Source organism: Daldinia childiae (assembly GCF_008694065.1).
Source record: "Daldinia childiae strain JS-1345 chromosome Unknown Scaffold12, whole genome shotgun sequence".
Taxonomy (NCBI): domain Eukaryota; kingdom Fungi; phylum Ascomycota; class Sordariomycetes; order Xylariales; family Hypoxylaceae; genus Daldinia; species Daldinia childiae.
In genome coordinates, this window is record NW_022984653.1 from 496,511 (window position 1) to 515,351 (window position 18,841).

At 48.1% G+C, this 18,841-nt stretch overlaps 6 protein-coding genes across 7 annotated transcripts; 3 read left to right on the plus strand and 3 right to left on the minus strand.

Annotated features, from left to right (window-relative positions):
* Positions 1–180: 180 nt before the first annotated feature.
* Positions 181–864, minus strand: GL218_08369 (Pre-rRNA-processing protein TSR2; the record flags this gene model as incomplete). The annotated part of the gene is made up of 2 exons (XM_033585169.1): positions 181–758; positions 834–864. The coding sequence occupies 2 exons, from the start codon at positions 862–864 to the stop codon at positions 181–183; spliced, it is 609 nt and encodes a 202-aa protein (XP_033440658.1).
* Positions 865–1,478: 614 nt separating this feature from the next.
* GL218_08370 (AB hydrolase superfamily protein C4A8.06c) lies at positions 1,479–4,352 on the plus strand (the record flags this gene model as incomplete). The annotated part of the gene is made up of 3 exons (XM_033585170.1): positions 1,479–1,541; positions 1,645–2,661; positions 2,712–4,352. The coding sequence occupies 3 exons, from the start codon at positions 1,479–1,481 to the stop codon at positions 4,350–4,352; spliced, it is 2,721 nt and encodes a 906-aa protein (XP_033440837.1).
* A 477-nt stretch (positions 4,353–4,829) lies between these two features.
* On the minus strand, positions 4,830–5,239 carry GL218_08371 (54S ribosomal protein L27, mitochondrial; the record flags this gene model as incomplete). Its single annotated transcript, XM_033585171.1, has 2 exons — positions 4,830–4,952; positions 5,051–5,239. The coding sequence occupies 2 exons, from the start codon at positions 5,237–5,239 to the stop codon at positions 4,830–4,832; spliced, it is 312 nt and encodes a 103-aa protein (XP_033440838.1).
* A 488-nt stretch (positions 5,240–5,727) lies between these two features.
* GL218_08372 lies at positions 5,728–8,587 on the plus strand (the record flags this gene model as incomplete). Of its 2 annotated transcripts, none has more annotated exons than XM_033585172.1 (3): positions 5,728–6,183; positions 6,240–8,321; positions 8,405–8,587. In XM_033585172.1, 3 exons carry the CDS (start codon positions 5,728–5,730, stop codon positions 8,585–8,587), a joined length of 2,721 nt encoding a protein of 906 aa, XP_033440753.1. The 2 variants fall into 2 exon arrangements, with proteins under 2 accessions (XP_033440753.1, XP_033440754.1); XM_033585173.1 differs by lacking the exon at positions 8,405–8,587 and having other exon boundaries at positions 6,240–6,565; positions 6,640–6,733.
* Positions 8,588–9,123: 536 nt separating this feature from the next.
* Positions 9,124–11,349, minus strand: GL218_08373 (G patch domain-containing protein 1; the record flags this gene model as incomplete). Its single annotated transcript, XM_033585174.1, has 1 exon — positions 9,124–11,349. The coding sequence occupies one exon, from the start codon at positions 11,347–11,349 to the stop codon at positions 9,124–9,126; it is 2,226 nt and encodes a 741-aa protein (XP_033440770.1).
* A 3,442-nt stretch (positions 11,350–14,791) lies between these two features.
* On the plus strand, positions 14,792–18,126 carry GL218_08374 (Protein kinase kin1; the record flags this gene model as incomplete). The annotated part of the gene is made up of 3 exons (XM_033585175.1): positions 14,792–15,454; positions 15,523–16,153; positions 16,205–18,126. 3 exons carry the CDS (start codon positions 14,792–14,794, stop codon positions 18,124–18,126), a joined length of 3,216 nt encoding a protein of 1,071 aa, XP_033440768.1.
* Positions 18,127–18,841: the final 715 nt, after the last annotated feature.

Here is an 18,841-nt window from a genome sequence, read left to right on the forward strand (position 1 = left end):
GCTCTCATAGGCGTTGCTGGCTTTTGTTGGATTGGTTCCGAACGCATGATATATTTGTCCGCCTTGCCTGCCCTGTTTATATCATTTTAAGCATACTTCGTCTCAAACTTGCTGTGTCATTACCTGCAACTCTACTCCCCTAGAGTCTGCAGTTCAAAATTTGACATGGCATGATCGTGCTCAGCGCTTCTTTCGTGTAACTTTTGTAAAGCCGTCCTCGTCTACCTCTGGAGGTGGCTTCTCCTTAGGCGCTGCAACTAGAGCAGGCGCTTCATCCATTTCAACATCATCATCCTCATCATCCTCGTCGTCCTCGCTCTCCCAGTCGGTCTCTTGATCTCCGGCATCTACTTCCTGAACCTTGACTGTTTTGCCCTTTGTAGCTAGCCATCTGCGCCTTAGTTCCTCGATGAATTCGAAATCTCCGGCGGCGCATTGAGTGCGGACCTTGACGATGCGCTCGGCCACCTCAACCTCGGAGTCATCGTCGACATTCGTCTCAAACTCGTCCCACATTACCTGTAGCAGGGTGGCTTCAACATCCTCAGCGTCGGGCTCAGCAAGGGGCTTTTGACTAGGCTTGCGCGGCTTGGCGAGGTCGACGAAACTAGGAAACATGTCGACGATCGCACCGGCGAACCAGTCGCGCTTATCCTCGGAGTCGGAACCGCCTAGTCCGTTTTGCACCGCGACTGTTAGCGAGAGCCATAGGTGTAGCGAGATAGCTACACCCTGCTCAAATTGAAGCTGTCGGGTTTCTATAAAATTTAGTCCGGTTAGTATTTAGCGTAATAATAAGACAAATTTGATAAATCAGGGAATATATAACATACCCGGCGACGGTCCTGCTTCTGTCGACTCCATCTTGTGGGAACCTTTATAGTGGTGATATATTTTTTGCTGAACCCTGAGCGTCGCATTTACATACAATAGAGGGGCATTTGATAACAATTTCTTCAATCTTTTTTTTAATCGATTCTACCGAGCTTGACCCGCATTTGTGTTACGCAAAGCAGAGATTCGATATTAGATCTACGCTAACCTTTTTTATCATGCGCGTTCCCGTTTCAGGGCAGATTCTCCTTTTAGAGCTGCAGCTAACCTCGCTGAGGAACGAAATGGCAGTATCGTCTGAAACAAGCAGCGCAATGACATCACCAACAATGACCGGCCTGTGAAATTAAGATGCGTATTCGGGCAACTGCCAAGTAAACCAGAGGTTAATCCAGGAGGTAGCTATCCACTTATTATAAGAATTACAGGAATTACAGGAATTACAGGAAATAGATGTCGAGATACATGAACATAACTTAATCTCTTTGTTACTCGCGTATATTTTGTAACCCACCCCTAATCTCACCATTACTTTAGTTGCCCAATGCCTTGCTTCAACCACAAGAGTCATCACAGCTTATAGAAAGCTGCTTCTTTACAAGCTACATCTATATAATCTAAGCTAAGCTCGTAGACACGCGACCATGAATACGGCTACCGTATCTATGGCGGTTACGCCAACGGTCCTGTCGACCTTTTTGTCTCACGTAGGTGCCCAATGGAATACCTTCCTGTCCTACTTTTCCTCGTTCGAAGTTGCCTACCGTCTTCATAAGGAGAGTTCATGCTAAGACGGTGATAATGTTGTAGTACCTCAATCGTAAACCGTTACGCGAACGGCCAACTGCTCACCTTTCGTACGACGAGGGACTACATCTCATACGATCTTTCCTTTCGTTCGCGTCGCATCACACGGTCGAAGATATCCAAGCCTTCACTTCGCAATGGGTACCACACCCGCAATGGGTTAAAGTCGATCAAGTAGAGATCCCCGAGCCTAAGCTTGTAGAAGCTGCGAGTGCTTTACAGGCGCAGTTAGGACCGGATGGTATTAGGAAGGTCGGCGGTCGGAATTGGTGGCAATGGCGGAAGCCCGGTAGCCCCCTCAAGGCGGAATGGATCGAGATGAAGGCTGATTATCATGAGCGTAAGAAGACAGGTGACCCAGGCAAGAGAGTCATGCTCTATGTTCACGGTGGTGCTTATTTCTTTGGAAGTGTTGATGAGCATCGGTACCAGATGCAGCGACATGCGCGGAAACTAAAAGCTAGGGTCTTCGCGCCCGAATATCGATTATCTCCCCAGTTTCCCTTTCCATGTGGCCTCCAGGATTGCTTAGCAGCGTATTTATACCTGCTTACGACTCAAGACCCAACTACAATTATTCTTGCCGGAGACTCAGCTGGCGGCGGGATGGTTTTAAGCATGCTGATTACCATGAGGGATAGAGGTATCCCTTTGCCTGCTGGTGCCATTCTTATTAGTCCTTGGGTGGACTTGACACATTCCTTTCCTAGCGTTTCTCAGGATTGCCCTCTAGATTATATTCCTCAATGTGGCTTTCACCATAGGCCATCCAAGGCGTGGCCTCCTTTGAATGCAGATGAGTACGCGGAATTGGTTGAGCAGGTAAATAAGAACAATAAGAAGGGCCAAGCTAAAATGAAGCCCGTCTCGGTGGAAACGAAGTCTCTCCCTCAAGACCTCGCGCAGCTTAATACGACAAAGGCAACAGACAGTGACTCTCAAGGCGCTACTCTTGCTGAAACCTCATATATCTCGGTTAATCTCGATGGTAAAGAAGTTAAGCTCAAAGATCAGCTTCAGGTATGTAATACAAAGCAAGGGCCGGCAAATATATGCTAACATCCTTCTAGATGTATACGACCAACGAGCTCTTATCGCATCCTTTGGTTAGCCCTGTTATGCAGCCTACCCTTGGTGGACTACCACCTCTACTTATCATGACGGGTGGTGGGGAAATCCTTCGAGATGAACAAATATATCTAGCACATAAATGTGCCAATCCATCCCAGTACCTACCTCCAGAGTCTTCGATGCACGAGTCAGCATACGAACAACTGAAGCGTTTCAAACCAACCGATGTTCAGCTTCAAGTTTGGGACGATCTGTGTCATGTCGCACCAACTCTGAGTTTCACTAGGCCGGCAAAATTCATGTACCGATCAATAGCCCAATTTGGTGCTTGGGCTTTGGCGAGAGCCCAGAAGACAGGAATTGAGATCCAAGACGATGATGATATCTCTGTTATATCGAACTCTAGTTTGAGTTCGGATAATGAAGCTACAGACACAGTTACTAAGGAGAAAAGTAAAACGGAAAGTGATGTTAGGATTGAGGTAGGAAAGGCCGGCGACCCCTTGCCGCCATTCAAAAATCATATGATCCGCCAGCGTGTCAGCCGCCATGGAGTCGTTAGGCACCTAGAGCCTGCCTCCGAGCTGGTTGGTTGCACCATGGACCGAGATATCATAGGCGTTGTCAAGGAGACACCAGTACGAAGGTGGCTTGAAACGCGAGCTCAATGGAACAAGCGCTATGGTAGCATCCGTACAAAGATACACAAGAAGCGTCTTAAGGAGATGGCCGCAGGTTACGTGGGGTTTGACGGAGAGACACCGCCTCCAGCTGCTCTTGCTAGTAGGCGTAGGGGAGCTGAGGATATCGCAGACAAGAAGAAGACGAAGAGTGTAGGACTTGCTCTATGGTCGCTCTGGGGTTCTAAACACGACGAAGCTACAGTGATCAGAGAAGACGAAGCAGATAGAGCCCCAGAAGTCAAAGTTGCTACTACCGAAGAAGGGGAGGGAGCCCGCTCGCCAGATGATCTTCAAAAGCAAGGGAAGGAAGTAGCCAGGCGAGAACTTGGGCATAATCGAAGCCGATCAAGGACGAAGATAGTCAGGGATGAGCAGCAGACCGCTGATGATGACGAAATCAACGAAAGTACCTCCATTGATATGCTTATGGCTCAGCGGGAAGAGAAATCGAGACAAGCCGAATCATTGCCGTCTCCTAGAGGCAGTCTTCTCACGCCAGATTACTTTTCGCATGAGACGGGTGTCGCGGGCAAGCGACCTACTGTAGGCGGCATCGCTGTACCTTTCACCCTCAATAAGGAGGCCGAGACGGCCAGTATGATCACACTGACTTCAGCCTTCGACCACCCAGATCGGGTTGCAAGCCCTAGGCCATTGAGTCTAGAGCTTGATGCTATGGCAACAACCAGTGCCGCGGTTGTCGCTACCGTCACCGAAAAGGCGAGGGATGAAGTAGTTGACCCTAACTTGCTAAAGCAACGAGGAGCTAATTCTATAACCGCCGACATGGCGGACGGTCCCGAGACTCCTATGGCTGCTTACCCTACGCCAGGTAGCGAGGCCGCCAGTACACCAGTAACACCGCTAGTCACTATGGACGGGGCCGGTACAAGCCAACAAAGGCCACCACTAGAGACATTCGTTACCGCGCAGGAGGATCTACCTACCAGGAAATGATCATTTTAAAATTGAGGTGTTAGCGAGAAGGAAAACAACGATATACCCGGTATCCTATCTCATTTGTCCAGTCTTGGATAGTGTCATGTCCTTTGATTCTTATTTTTATATACCCTCGTTAATAATAATCTAGTTAGTAATTGTATTCGAAATTGGACTTGAACTTGAATTTTTCAACTTGAAGTAATGGTGGTATGTGCTTTATAGATATATGGATGTACGTGATTTATATGGTACATATTTTAAATGTAATTTGGGGTTAATATCATCATGACTTTCGTACTGTATAAGTCGAAGGGCATAAAGACTCGCCAACCACCACCATATCCATATCCATAACTATGGCGGTTTGGGGTTCGATCAGTCCTAGCCATAAGTCGTAAGCACGTCTCTACCGATTAGGCCCTCCTGGTCAACCTGTAGTAGCAACCGTTTTATTTTATTTTTGATTTTTGATCCTTTCAGTTGATAGACCCCTCAGTCTAATCCATTCTCTGCCTTCCACCTCTCTAAATATAGCTCCGGGCTCTTAGGGCCCATGCTGTAGCCCTCGTATCGGCCTCTTGTTGGACGGATCCTGCTCGTGATGAATGGGGTTAACTATTATAGTACGTTAGTTTTCTATTCTTGGCCACCATTTTGTTGTTCATCATCTCCGGTTTATCACTGTCGATTGATATATATATATATGAGCATACCTTGAAAGCCTCAAGCCCCGCGGGCACGACATATGTCCGCACTTTGTCCCAGTCGATAACGTATCCTCCGAACTTGGTGTGCTGACCCATGCTGCCTGTTCGCGTGCCCTTGTAGAAACCCTTCTTGATATCCTTGGTTGTTAGAGGGAGCTTGCGATAACGTTTTAGGAGCGCTTGGGTGGGCTGCATCGTGGCTGGTTTTCTCTTCGATGGGATATAGAGAAAAGAAGAACTAGATGAGATTTATATATCTGTGGCAATGCGCCCGATTGATCGGTGTGGGGATGGGTATAAGTGTCGCACGGGTTGGAAAGCTGTTTTGTGAAGTTCGCGATCTTGAAAATCGTCGAAGTAGGTGGGTCGCATAGGTACTTAGGTACTTACTAGACTCTAAGTTTGTTGGTTGCAGTTTAAATTGAACCCTGCAAGTTAGAAAGTTAGAGCTCCCCCACTATCGCGGCAGAAAAAAAGTCTAGACACCGCTTTTCGTTTTGTAAGAATTCGCATTATCGATTAGAACCTATAACCTTGAAAGTTATCTATTCTACGGACTGAGCATAGCTTCGTCGTCTACACTCAATTTCTGAGAGGGAAATTATAGTATAGCACGCGATATACTACAGCTTATAGACACCTTCAAAATCTATGAAATCTTAGGCAAATTCTCGCTTTTCAAAATGCCAGGCCGGCAAGCCCACGGACGACCCGTTGGCGGCGGTACAACTACCAACAGCAAAAGTAAGAAGAGGTCGAAATCGAAATCTACTAAGAAGGCCCTAAACGCCTTCGCTATCGCATCCGAGGAATATGCCGACCGTCAGAAGCGCACGCCCCGCAATCGCGAACTTGATGTGCCGTTAAGTGGTAGCGGCAGCAAGCATGCTAGAGACGATGATGATGACGAGGACGAGGATGAAGATGAAGATGAAGGACCGCCTAGGAAGATGCGTCGTGGCGCTGAACGCGATGAAAATGTCGAGTACGGGAGCGACAGCAGCGGGAACGAATGGCGAGTTGGCGTCGACGAAGATGACGATTCGGAGATAGAAAGTGACGATGCTTTTGGGGAGAGCGACCAGGAACGTTTCGAGGACTACGCTTTCCGTGGAAGTAAAAAGAAGCCGAAGAAAAAGGTAATGAGAGATAGCTTAGGTATCTCCTTGATAATTATAACTAACGAAACTTGTAGAACAATGATGATAATGACGACGATAGCGATGAGGACATTAGCGATGCTGACGGTGCTTCTCTCGGATCCGATGCCATTGATCTTGCCGCAGCTCTAGATATGTCCATGTCGGAGGATGATGGGGAGCCTGGAGCTGACGACGAGTCTGGTTCTGACGAAGAATCTGATGAAGACGATGCGGCATCCGGCAACGAATCTTCCGACATTGAAGACGACGAAGATGATGATGTATCAGACTCTGGAATTAATGCATGGGTTTCCAAGTTCGGAGGGGTGAAAGATACAGACGATCAAGACGTCGTGCCAACTAAGAAGCCAAAGATTGGGTTGAAAGATTTAGGCTTATTAGGAATCAAAGATCCCCAATTAAAGAAGTCCCTTAAGCTTATGACCAAAGAAGAAAAATCGAGCAAGCCGCAGAAATTAGAGGTGCCCCTCGCAAGACGCCAGCAGGCAAAGCTAGATCGCACTGTCGCATACGAGAAGACGAATGAATCTTTGGACCGTTGGACCGAAACTGTGAAGCACAACAGAAGAGCAGACCATCTAGTCTTTCCGCTCCCCCAGACAGAGACCGGTCTTGCCAGGCATAATAACACCGAAATCCAACCCCTGAATCGTAAAGCGCCGGGGACAGAGTTAGAAAAGACTATCCTCGCAATTATGGAAGAAAGTGGGCTTGGGCCAAGTACCAAGAAAGAGGCCAAGCAGATGGAGGACCTAGAATCCGCAGATGCCGAAGGCTTGTCAGGGAACAACCTCAAGGCTCTGTGGCAGGAGAAGCGTCGCGAAAGGGAGCTCAAGTCCCGAGAGGATGCAAGATCAAAGCGTATTAAAAAGATTAAGAGCAAGGCCTACCATCGTGTGCACCGAAAGCAAAGGGAAAGAGACGAAATGAAGGAGCACGAAGCCATGGTTGCCGCTGGGGAGGTCGATTCGGAAGATGACCGTGAGGCTCAAGACCGACAGCGAGCTGTAGAGAGAATGGGTGCCCGGCATCGAGAAAGCAAATGGGCTAAAATGTCTAATAAGAATAAGCGTGCCGCATGGGACGACGATGTTCGAGTGGGTATAGCTGATATGGCCCGGCGAGATGAGGAGTTGCGCCGTCGTATCGAAGGGAAACCAGCAAAGACGAACGGCGACTCAGATGAGGACTCTGATTACTCGGGCGGGTCGGATGATGTTGACGAGCGGAAGAGACTACTCCAGCAGCTTAACAACGTTTCCGACGATGACGATGCGCCACAGTCGAAATTAATGAATATGGAATTCATGAAGAAAGCAGAGGCAGCTAAGAGAAAGGCCAATGATGAACTAATAGCCGAAATACGGCGGGACCTAGCCTCAGATGACGAGGACGCTGTAGACTCGGATGACGAAGGCGCGGATATTGGTCGACGAAAATTTGGCCAGCCATCAGGAAGCAGGTTCGAGAAATCTAGTGAGAAGCTCATTAAAGCTAGCAAGAAGGACAAGGCAGAAGCTACAGACCTTCAAACAGCCAGGGACAACATCGCAGCCACAAAGCCCGGTCGATCAAAGGGCCTCTCAGCCCCAGTGTCACAAGATGCAGATCCAAATTCCATAGCGGGTGCTTGGAGTCAGCCTACGATAGCCGGTCCGGCAAGGAAACAAAAAGGCAAGAAGACAGGGTCCAGCGCAGAAGTGCTAGAACTTGGAATCGATTCGGTGGCTATTGCAGCCTCTGCAGTACCGGCCAAGAAACCCAAGCCAAGCAAGAAACAAGTGATTGTTAACGGTGACGACTCCTCGGACGACGAGACAAGCCACCTACCCATCCAGTTCCGCGAGCAAGATCTCATCGAGAAAGCCTTCGGCGGCCTAGACGTAGTCGCCGAGTTCGAGCAAGAAAAAGCAGCAATCGAAGAGGAAGACGACGACAAGATCATCGACAACACGCTTCCCGGCTGGGGTAGCTGGGTCGGTGACGGCGTCAGCAATCGCGAGAAGAAGCGGCACCAGGGGCGGTTCCTGACCAAGCAGGAGGGCGTCAAGAAGAAGGACCGCAAGGACATGGGGATGCAGAACGTTATTGTTAATGAGAAGAGGATTAAGAAGGTATGCTATTTTCCCCCCCTATTTACTAACCAATTCTATTATATTCCGGGGATGGAATGGAGGCTAACATTGATTAATTACAGAACGACAAGTTCATGGCCTCTCAGCTACCGCATCCTTACGAGTCCAGGCTGCAGTATGAGCGCGCGCTGAGGCTTCCCGTGGGCCCCGAGTGGATGACCAAGGAGACGTTCCAGGAGGCGACGAAGCCGAGGATTTTGATAAAGCAGGGTATTATTGCGCCTATTATGAAGCCTACACATTAAGTAGGACGGTTGTGATGCGTAGCAGCGTTTGCGTGGCATGGGTTGGGAGGTTGTGTCGATATATCCATATGATATACCAGGAACGGGGTATCATGATGGGGTGGTCTCAAAAATAAAATAGAGCAACAGAGCTTGTTGGTCTCTATGGATATATGGTATTGATTTATTCATAAATCTGTGATGGTGATTCTATACAAGCCATGAATTATAACCACAATGATACCGTAGAAAGGGGTTGAAGATGCCCGGAAAGCTATCTTAATCTCCTCCTGTCTTACGAACATAGATCGCTAATAGACCATATATCCAAAGCGGCATCACGTATTATAACATATACACAATACCAAGCACTCATAGACCTGTGTGGTAAATATTCTTCGTGTGCTTTCTTATCGTATAGAATCGTTCTCGGCGGGGTATAACTATGCAACCAGCAACTATTTCTTTCCATCATACATATCTTCTATCTATCTATCTATCTCATACCCAGTACTCGTCCTTTAGGTACCTAAAGTACCTACCTAAGGCAGTTTGGTCTAGTCTTCTTCGTCACTACTATCCCCAAATATAGCCCTTAGCACATCGTCCTGCGCTCGCTTGCCCTCTACCGCCTCGTTGACTTCGGCGTTTATCATCGTTTCTTCTGTCTTCGGTGGCGGTGCTTCAATTGCCTTTGGCGCTGGTACCGCTATATCTGCGTTGCTACTAGTCTGTGCCTGCGCCGACTGCAATAGCTCATCTAACGTCATTGCACCTGTTGTAAACCCAGGCATACCCACACCCACACTCGAGCCATACGAGCTCTTCGACGCTGCTGCTGCTGCTGCTGCTCCCCTATCCGACTCCGACTGCTGGTCCGGCTGCACATGCGCAGGAGGCCTCACATTGAACCTCTTGCACAGCAGCCTCGTCGGGTAAAAGTCGCCCACAGACCTCGTCATAGAACCATACATGCCCAGACCTGCAGCCTGCTCCGCAGGATCGACCGGTTTCTGCGGCGGCACGGACAGTAGATCGCGACTCGAGGGGACGGTGCCGGAGGAACCGGTAGCTAGTTTTGAGGCAGTAGACGAAGAAGAGGTGGTAAAGCGCGAGGCCATGGCGCCGGTCATGGGCTTGAAAATCAGCGCGCAGCTGCGGAACTCGTGCAGCTCGCGCAGCCAATCTTCTGCGCTGACGCTGGGGAGTCGGGACGGTGGGTTTGCGTTAAACCCGGCGGCCCATTCGAGATACGCCCTATATCGCGCGCGCTTCGCCTCATTATCTGCATATGGCGCGGCGCCACCGCTTGCGCCGCGAGCTATCGCAGCCGCGGCAGTCATCTTGTCGAGCTCGGGGACCTGGCGCAAGAGCTCCTGCCGCTTCTCCTCCTCGCTTAAAGCGTATCCCTCGGGGATCTCGCCCAGGGCGGGAGGAAGATTAGTCTTTCCGGTTGCGGTGGCGAGGCGGTCGCGCGCGGAGGAGGAAAGGAAATCGAAGACGGATTTACCAGGGAGTTGAGCCTCACCTAGGAGCGCGGCGCGCGATTTAGGGTCTAGTTTTGAGGCTTTGGCTGCGTCGGCGGTGGATACGTAGTCTGCTGCTGATGTGTCGGATTCGCGTTGCTTGCTGGATTTCCAGTCTGGTGGTATTTCGGGAGGCGGGTATTTGTTGACTTCGGTGTTGATGGTAGATGATAGGTCGTCCGTCTCGATTCCAAAGACGAAGCCGTCAAGGTGTAGCCGACCGTCGTGACATTTTCGTAGGTTCTTGCCTGCTTGCGCGAGGGCGGTTTTTCGGGATATGAAAACAGGTGCAGAGCGCAATGCCGGATTAGCTGATGTCGTTATGTTCGCTGCTTTCTTTTTCTTCTTATCCCCTCCTATAATTCTATTATATGATATTCGCGGTCCGATCTCGTATGGATCTTCGTCGTCGGATCCCGTGTCATTTAAAACACCAATACCGATCCCGCCCTTTCCAAATTTACTCGGCTTCTTTTTCTTAAGCGCGCCTGGACGTATTAAGGGTCCGTTGTGCGAATCTTCGTCGGAACTCGAGCCGGCTTCCACTCTTGTGTCCGACTTCATCGGCGCCAATCTAGCCTCTCCCTCGTAGCCTAATCCTTTGCGGTCTAGCTTCCTTGTGAAAGATATCAAAGCCACGTCATCCGGCGCAAAGAGATACGTATCTCCTCCTTCCTGAGTAGAATTGCCAGGTTTACTACTGATATCGAGTCGAGCTTTTCGACGGACCTTAGGACCGATTCCTTGGCCGTCCTTCCAACCCATCTTTCGTAGAAGCTTAACACCCATAGTATCACCCTGAACTCGGAATAAGTCGGCAAGCCCGCCGCCTCGTCGCAACAAGCCATCCTCATCCGTAGCTCCCAGGCCGGCAAACTCCTGTGCTGTCTGTAGTTTTTGCGTCTCTTCCGCATCAGCTAGATCCTCTTCATCCATGAAGTCCTCAGGCCGCTGCTGCTTAGGGGCCGTATCATCCTTGCGGCGATTCGCACGCGAGGAGACAAAGGTCGAGGGCGTCCATCCTTCCTTTGACCCAACGGTGTTGAAGTACCCAGCACTCCAGCCGCCTGTAAAGGCGCCGTGGAGACGCTTTCGACCGCGCTCATCCCGCACTTCCTGCTTCCATACCGGGACGTAAGAACCGTCGTCGCGGACTTCGGGATCGAGAGGTGGTAGGGGGGTGCCGAAGAGAACGTAAGGCGATTGCTGAGCTTGGAGGTCGGCTTCGAAGGTGGCGCGGGATCGCTTGAATGACATGAGGCTAATTAGCTGCAAGGGGGGATAGAAGGCATTCGCGCAATTTGTGGGTTTGTTAGTAATCTAGTGACGTTGGCAATAAAGAAGTATAGAAGAGGGAACGAAGTTATCAAATCGATGTCTAAGTGTAAGAAGAGGAATGTATTCTACATAGGTAAGGTACGTACACGAACATGTTACCTAGTTGAAGTACATGCGCGTTTGTAGATCTATTAAATTCACTTATCGATAAATAATCGGCGATAAGAGATAACTATGTAGTTCTTGGTTATTAGTTTAAGTTATCAGACTATTTAGCTTTCTTCAACTTGACCCTTTAAAGTATAACAATGTTATAATCTCAAGTATTCACCCGTATACAATAACTCACTGCTCATCAATTGGAATTCCTTCATTCCCTACTTAGAGAGTTTAGGTATATAATAAACCTCGCAAAAGCGAAATGGGTCCATAGTTCCTAAAAAGGGATGAACACGGTGGATGCTAGCAATTATGAAAAACTAAATCATATCAAACTATTAACCCGCAAGTCAAGCTAAAGAACGGGTATCTAGACGATACCGGGTGAACGACCGATAGCTTCGGCAGTAATTTAAACGAGGATTGTAGCCGCTCCACATAGAAACAAATAGTAAGTAAGCCGTCCTTCATATCAAATTACCTATGAATATGGAAGTTTGTGCCACTACTACATGTATCGATCTAGAATCACAGTGCAGGACAAATCTTACGCCTACGAGATATTTCTCAGGAAACGGCTAATAGAATATGCAAACGTAATAAGAAACGTGATGAGAAACGCATGTCAGATCTCATATCGGGTCATCCCTGTACGCGCCGCTGCAGCTTACTCTGTAGTACAAGATTAAAGCAGTATGTAGCTATCCTAGTCAGCTTCCATATTCGATCTTGAGTACCGTACCGCTCCAAGGTCATCCTAGCTCATCATCGGACGAGATAATGTAAGGAGCATATATTAATAAAATATACTATCCCTTCCCTTCTAATTCTAGAAAAGAATCATATATTTCAGCCATTGATCGTCTACGAATACATTATCCGTATAATAATAGCTATCATGAACGGCAACTCCCGCACTTAATATAAAAATAGCCGGGGAAACCTAAGAAATGGAAAGGAGTTATGTTGAACTTGGCTAAGTCTATATTGATAATATCGTACACTGGCAACTCATGTTGAGCACATATCATGTGTAAGTGGCTATTGATAGAACTTTCAGTCTTGTTCCTGAATCTTACTTTTGCACTATAGCTACCTCTTAGCAATGCACTTGATTACTATTTAGAGAGATATGCCAAACTTAAACTCATTGTCTTCTACCGATAGCTCGTGTTAAAAGATTCCCGAGAGGAATAGTTGCGGCTTGTTGTACCCCTGTTCTACCCGCGGATGCTTGTTGGCTATAAGTATTTGATAGATATGAATTATACGATCTCAAGTCAAGATAGTTATCCTTAGGCTTATCATCAAGTTTGAGATATATTGAGTTGAAATGAGCACTTGTACAACGTTTAACAATAACCTCTAAACTTGCATAGAAAAAATAACTAGTATGTTTATCGTAAGACAACTTAGGTAGTTAATAAATATAACTATCTTTTAACAGTTACCGAGAATATGATGATACGTAGGACGTCCTGTTGCAGTTGAACAGCGGTACTTTTTTGCGATTACTTCCTTCGGATCCAACTCGCTACACTGTCCAATCAAGCTCTCCCCATTCAATAACTCAACGGAAACGGCATGGTCGCCAATATTCAACCTATCATCGTCCTTGACTGACCGAACGAAAATGGGATTGTTTTCCTGATCTGTTAAGCTTCGATTTTTAATACAACCTTGTCGACCAGTGGGCGAAAGCACTCAGGTATTGTCGTCATACCCCTCCAATCATCACATTGATATGTACAAATCAACTTGATCAGCTCGCTATGGTAAGTAGAGGATCCAGCACTTGAAACACAGTAACAAGGAAACCTCGTTTAGAAGAGGGTTTCGAACGATATTGATCACTTAATAATTATGCCATCTTAAAGTTAATGAAATTGTATATAATAATTCTTAGTTGAGGCTTCAGCTGTGCGAATTCATGTCAAAGAATACGGCACAGTTGATGTTTTAGTTCCAGGGGTTAAATTTTATTTCGTCATTCTGTTTAAACCTAAGCCACAACATCCACTAACAAGCTCGTCAAGGTCCGCACTAAAGACATGTACGTGGTAGCGAGATGCGGCTAGGGAAAGTTCGATGCACTATGTGGAAAGAATGCATTAGTGAAGCTTCGGTCAAGCCCAGCTTTTGTTCACCCAAGTCTTTCTAATGAATTATTGAGTTATCTACCAGCCTACGTGAATATTTTAACGGAGGCGATGGAGTCAAATATATGGGTGTGACACTCATCCTATTTTCTTCGTTCCCCTCATATGATACTGTTCTCATATGATATTGTTGTATCTTGATATATCAGTTTTGCCTTACGGACTTTCCGTACAAGCTGCGGGGTGAAATTCAATTGTGATCTTCTCTTTCCTTGCCACTGTATCATCGGACGTTGATTGGTCTCGTGTTCTGGGGGCACGCTGGATGCTGAATGCAGGGCACGTAAATCCAGGTACTACCTCACACGTATTTTTTGTACTAGAACGGTCGCCGGTACTAAATTCGCCGGTGGAGGTTGTCCCTTATTTGACGTTTCTTATTACTACACGTAGGCAGGGTAAGTACACCTGATACAAGCCAACCTGCCAAAGAGCCCACCTGGTTTAGGAGCTAACCGTAAGGTACAATACATGCGACACCGATTACCTAAATATACCGTAGTACACCTACAGTGTTAAGTAACTTCGGTCAATAAGCTAGTAGACCTAAAGGTAGTGTATTAGCGTCTCATACGCTAACGCATTACACATCACCGGAGCCAATTAACAACTCTTTAAAGGGGGGGAAGGTACGAAGGTGGGAAGGTTAAGAAGGTAGGAAAAAAGAAGAAGTAACGAGGACTACGAATTGATGCGAGGCTTCCACCCGTCAAACCGTCAACCGTACCACGTCGCTCCAGCGATTTAAGCAACCAAGCAACCTTGCAATAACTGCGGCGTACCCCAAGCAAAAGAACCAAAACCAAGAAACCAGGGGTTCTTGCCCGCCTGCCCGCTTGTCTGCCCAGGCTATTTGCCATTTGCAGGTTGGTTACTCCTCTAAACTGCCCACTGTTCACTCACTGTCCACTGCCCGCCATCCGCTGCCCAAATCTCTGGAAACTGCCCAGCAAAGAACCAATTCTCGTTATAGCTTTTTATGGAGAAGAAGCATCGGCCCTTGAATAAGGCGCTGTCACATCAGCTTGGTCCCCCTTGTACTTGTTATTCAACAATTATACTGTACAATATTGTTGTAGCCGTAGCAATAACAGTACCAAGCGATGTCCACTTCGGCAACTGAACAACAACACCAACATCAGCATCGTCATCACCACCACCGTCATTCCTCCTCCTCCTCATCATCCCCGAGGTCACACCAGACCCAGCCACCCGTGCGCACTCACTCGGCTCGTTCACGTCCGACAAGCTCTACTGCTGCTGCTGCCGCTGCTGCTGCTGCTTCGACCTCCCAGCACAATTCCGGTCAACCTTTAACTCGTTCTACCTCGGCCTCCCATCATCACCGCCATCATAGCCGTCAGACCTCGTCTTCCGGTCGTCCTATTCAAGACATTCTACCACAGAAAGACTATGAGACTTCTGACGTAGCTGCTACTCATCATCAATCAAAACGAAATTCTAGCAAAGATCGCCCTCCTCTAGTCTCGCGTGGTCACGATTCTAAAGGAGTTCACCGTCGAAGCAGCACTCGGTCAACCCACGCTCAGAGCGATATGGCAGGCCCAACTGCTGTCGCAAACAATGCCGGCCCTGCTGCTATCCCGCCCGTTATGCAAGCAGCAGTAGATGCCCGGGCTACAAAGCAAAGAACTTCGAGAACCTCTATCCCTACCCAATCTGGAAAATGGATTCTAGGCAAGACCATCGGTGCTGGTAGCATGGGTAAGGTCAAGCTAGCTCGTAAAGAAGATGGAACAGAACAGGTTAGCATTCTTATTTTCCTTTAATCTTTTAAGATCTCCCAATCCATTATCTAACTATGATTACGTAGGTTGCTTGTAAAATTATTCCTCGAGGCTCTACCGAAGATAACCACCACAGCCGAGCTGATAAGGAGAGGGCTGATCAATCGAAAGAAATACGAACCGCGCGTGAAGCAGCCATTGTGACTCTCCTACAGCACCCGCACATCTGCGGTATGCGTGATGTGGTTCGAACTAACTACCATTGGTACATGCTCTTCGAATACGTTAATGGCGGACAGATGTTAGATTATATCATCTCTCACGGGAAGTTAAAGGAGAAGCAAGCAAGGAAGTTCAGCAGACAAATCGCTAGTGCGCTCGACTACTGCCATCGAAATAGCATAGTACACCGCGACCTCAAGATCGAGAACATCCTTATTAGTAAGACCGGCGATATCAAAATCATTGACTTTGGTCTCAGCAACCTCTTTGCCCCCCGTGGTCACCTTAAGACCTTCTGCGGCAGTCTATACTTTGCCGCCCCTGAACTCCTTCAGGCACGGGCTTATACTGGTCCCGAGGTTGACGTCTGGAGCTTTGGTATTGTTTTATACGTGTTGGTGTGTGGTAAAGTCCCCTTTGACGATCAGAGCATGCCAGCTCTCCACGCAAAGATTAAGAAGGGGCTTGTCGATTATCCTAGCTGGCTATCTAATGGCAAGTGATTTAATTTCGGTTGGTTTGTCTTAGTTTCTAACATGGATCCAGAATGCCGACATCTCCTTTCTCGCATGCTTGTCACCGATCCGAGACAACGAGCCACTATGTACGAAGTCATGAACCACCCTTGGATGATCAAAGGTTATGGCGGTCCTCCCGAGAACTACCTCCCCGCTCGGGAGCCTCTAACACTCCCTCTCGAACCAGAAGTCATCAATGCTATGACTGGCTTTAACTTTGGCCCTCCAGACCTGATTAAAGCTCAGCTCACTAAAGTCATCGAATCCGAAGATTATAAACGCGCTGTGACGCTTCTGCAGAAGGAAAAGGAAGTGCTACCTGCGCCCAAGGATGTAGAGAAGAAGCGTGGATTTGGATTCGACTTCTACAAGCGACGCAACTCCGGGAGTAGCCGCGATAATTTGACGACTCCAAGCTCGGATGCGCTCCAGATCGGCGCCGATCCGCTTAATGCATTCAGCCCTCTGGTATCTATATACTACCTAGTGAAAGAGAAACAAGACCGAGACAAGGTAGATGCTGTACCGAAGTCTCATACACCGAAGAATGTGGCAGACTCGCCGATGCCAGAAATTATCCCACCTCCCGAGGCTCACACTAATACGGCAACGTATGAAATGGCTGGAGAGAAGACTACAGGGGGAAGGTCGAGACCTCGTGCCAGAACTCACGGGGAAGATGATGCCCCGGAGGAACTTAAGAAGGCACCACAGGGCACACTTGCACCTCCGGAGATACCTACAGATCCGCCGCCGAAGAAGGAAAGCACTGCTGCCGGTATCCTTAGACGGTTCAGCACTAGGCGTCGTAAAGAACCAGAAAGGCTCGATAAAGATCGCTCACATCCGCCCGTAGTCCAAGTTCATTCGCCAGCCGATGCGCTAGAATCACCGCGAAAGAGCTTTAGCATACGTAGGTCTAGACGCGATCGAGACGAGCATAAGCCGACAAGGTTACGGTCTGGGAGCAGCCAGCCACAGCATCGAGATCTACTTAGCCCGCCTCTTTCTGCCGGTGCTAACTTGTCTGGGAGTAACAAGGGCCTGGGAAGGTCGACGAGTGTGAGCTCGGCAGAGTTTAGAAGACGGCCATTCGGATCTGCGAACAAAATCAACAAGGAGCCGCCACCAACTAGCGGATCCGATCAGTCGGCAGCTACCGATAAAGTCCCACCGGAGCCGAAGACCTCCTTGAACCTTCGAGCTACATCTATGAGGGCAAAGCCATTAAGCCATGCTCGTCGTGAGAGCATACAGGCAAGGAGATTGCGTAGGGAAGGTGCTCGTGCCGCTGGTGTGCCCGAAGAGACGGATCAGGAACTTGGTGAAGCAAGCGGAAATTCAGCGGAGCGTCTGGACGATTCGGAGCTAGCAAAGCCGGTTTTCCTAAAGGGTCTCTTCAGCGTTTCCACAACATCGACTAAATCAGTGCCTGCTATCCGTACAGATGTTAAGAGGGTGTTAAAACAACTAGGAGTTGATTATACGGAGATTCGTGGTGGCTTTTCTTGTCGCCACGCACCTAGCATCGATCTCAAGAAGGCATCAGACGCACCAGGTAGCCCGGCCCCGATGCCTAATCACCGCCGTAGGTTCAGCTTTGGTATCAGGACGGATAAAGACCGCGAGGAGCTTCGAGAAATGGATCGTGTTCCACCTACGCCACGCACGCCAGGAAAGGGGCCTGCCGATCGAAGCGACTCTACTTCGGAACTCTCCGACCCCGAAAGTATTCACCGGGATGCAACCGCCTCGTCGAGGAGAGTTCCCGGCGAAACAACGACTCACGTGCACAGCGACCTAGGCGGTAATATGGTTTTGGAATTTGAAATCTTCATTGTGAAGGTTCCCTTGCTTTCGTTGCATGGAATCCAGTTCAAGCGTATGGCAGGAAATACGTGGCAGTTCAAGAACATGGCAGACCAGATTCTAAAGGAGTTGCGCCTATGATTTGAAGACGTACTGCGAGTATCTTGATGAGTCGATAATTCTTTGGATTTGTTTCGGGGTGGCCGCTGGTGGAAGGTGATCGAAAGGGTCGGAGCGCATGAATTCCTCGTACTATAATGCGTGTCTTCTATATGCGGCACCCCCCTATGAAACAAGGGCCGTGTATTAGTGTTGGAATACATCTTGATTCTCGATCCCTTCTTGAAGAGTGGGCTGTGTCGCTGTCAATAGGGGCTCTTCGAGGACATGTGCTGTACCTAGAGCCTGTTGTAAGGATATGATGGAATTGGCAGGTTTTGGCGAATGGACTTCACGACGATTGATGTTTTCCTAATAGCAAATACAGGTAGTAATGTAGACAGTACATCTTCGGCGACGGGTAGATAAATGGCATAGTGGCAGCAGCTGTTTGGGCTGACGTACGGTGTTTAATCACGTTATTATTATCCGCGATGGACATAATGTAGTAATATTTTTCTTAAAACGAACTATGTTCGTTTTACTCTCAACGTTAGTTAGGTACTGTGTAGTTTTCTATGCTATTAAGATTAGAGATAGTCCTCTTATTTCCCCCTTTAATGGTCCATTCGTCATGTACAAGGAATTTGTGTATTGTCTACTTATACTAATACTAATACTAGAACAAGCCTAATTCAGTGCTTTTAATTTCTCTATTTAATAGATACCTTATACACGTATCTGTTAAAGTGCAAAG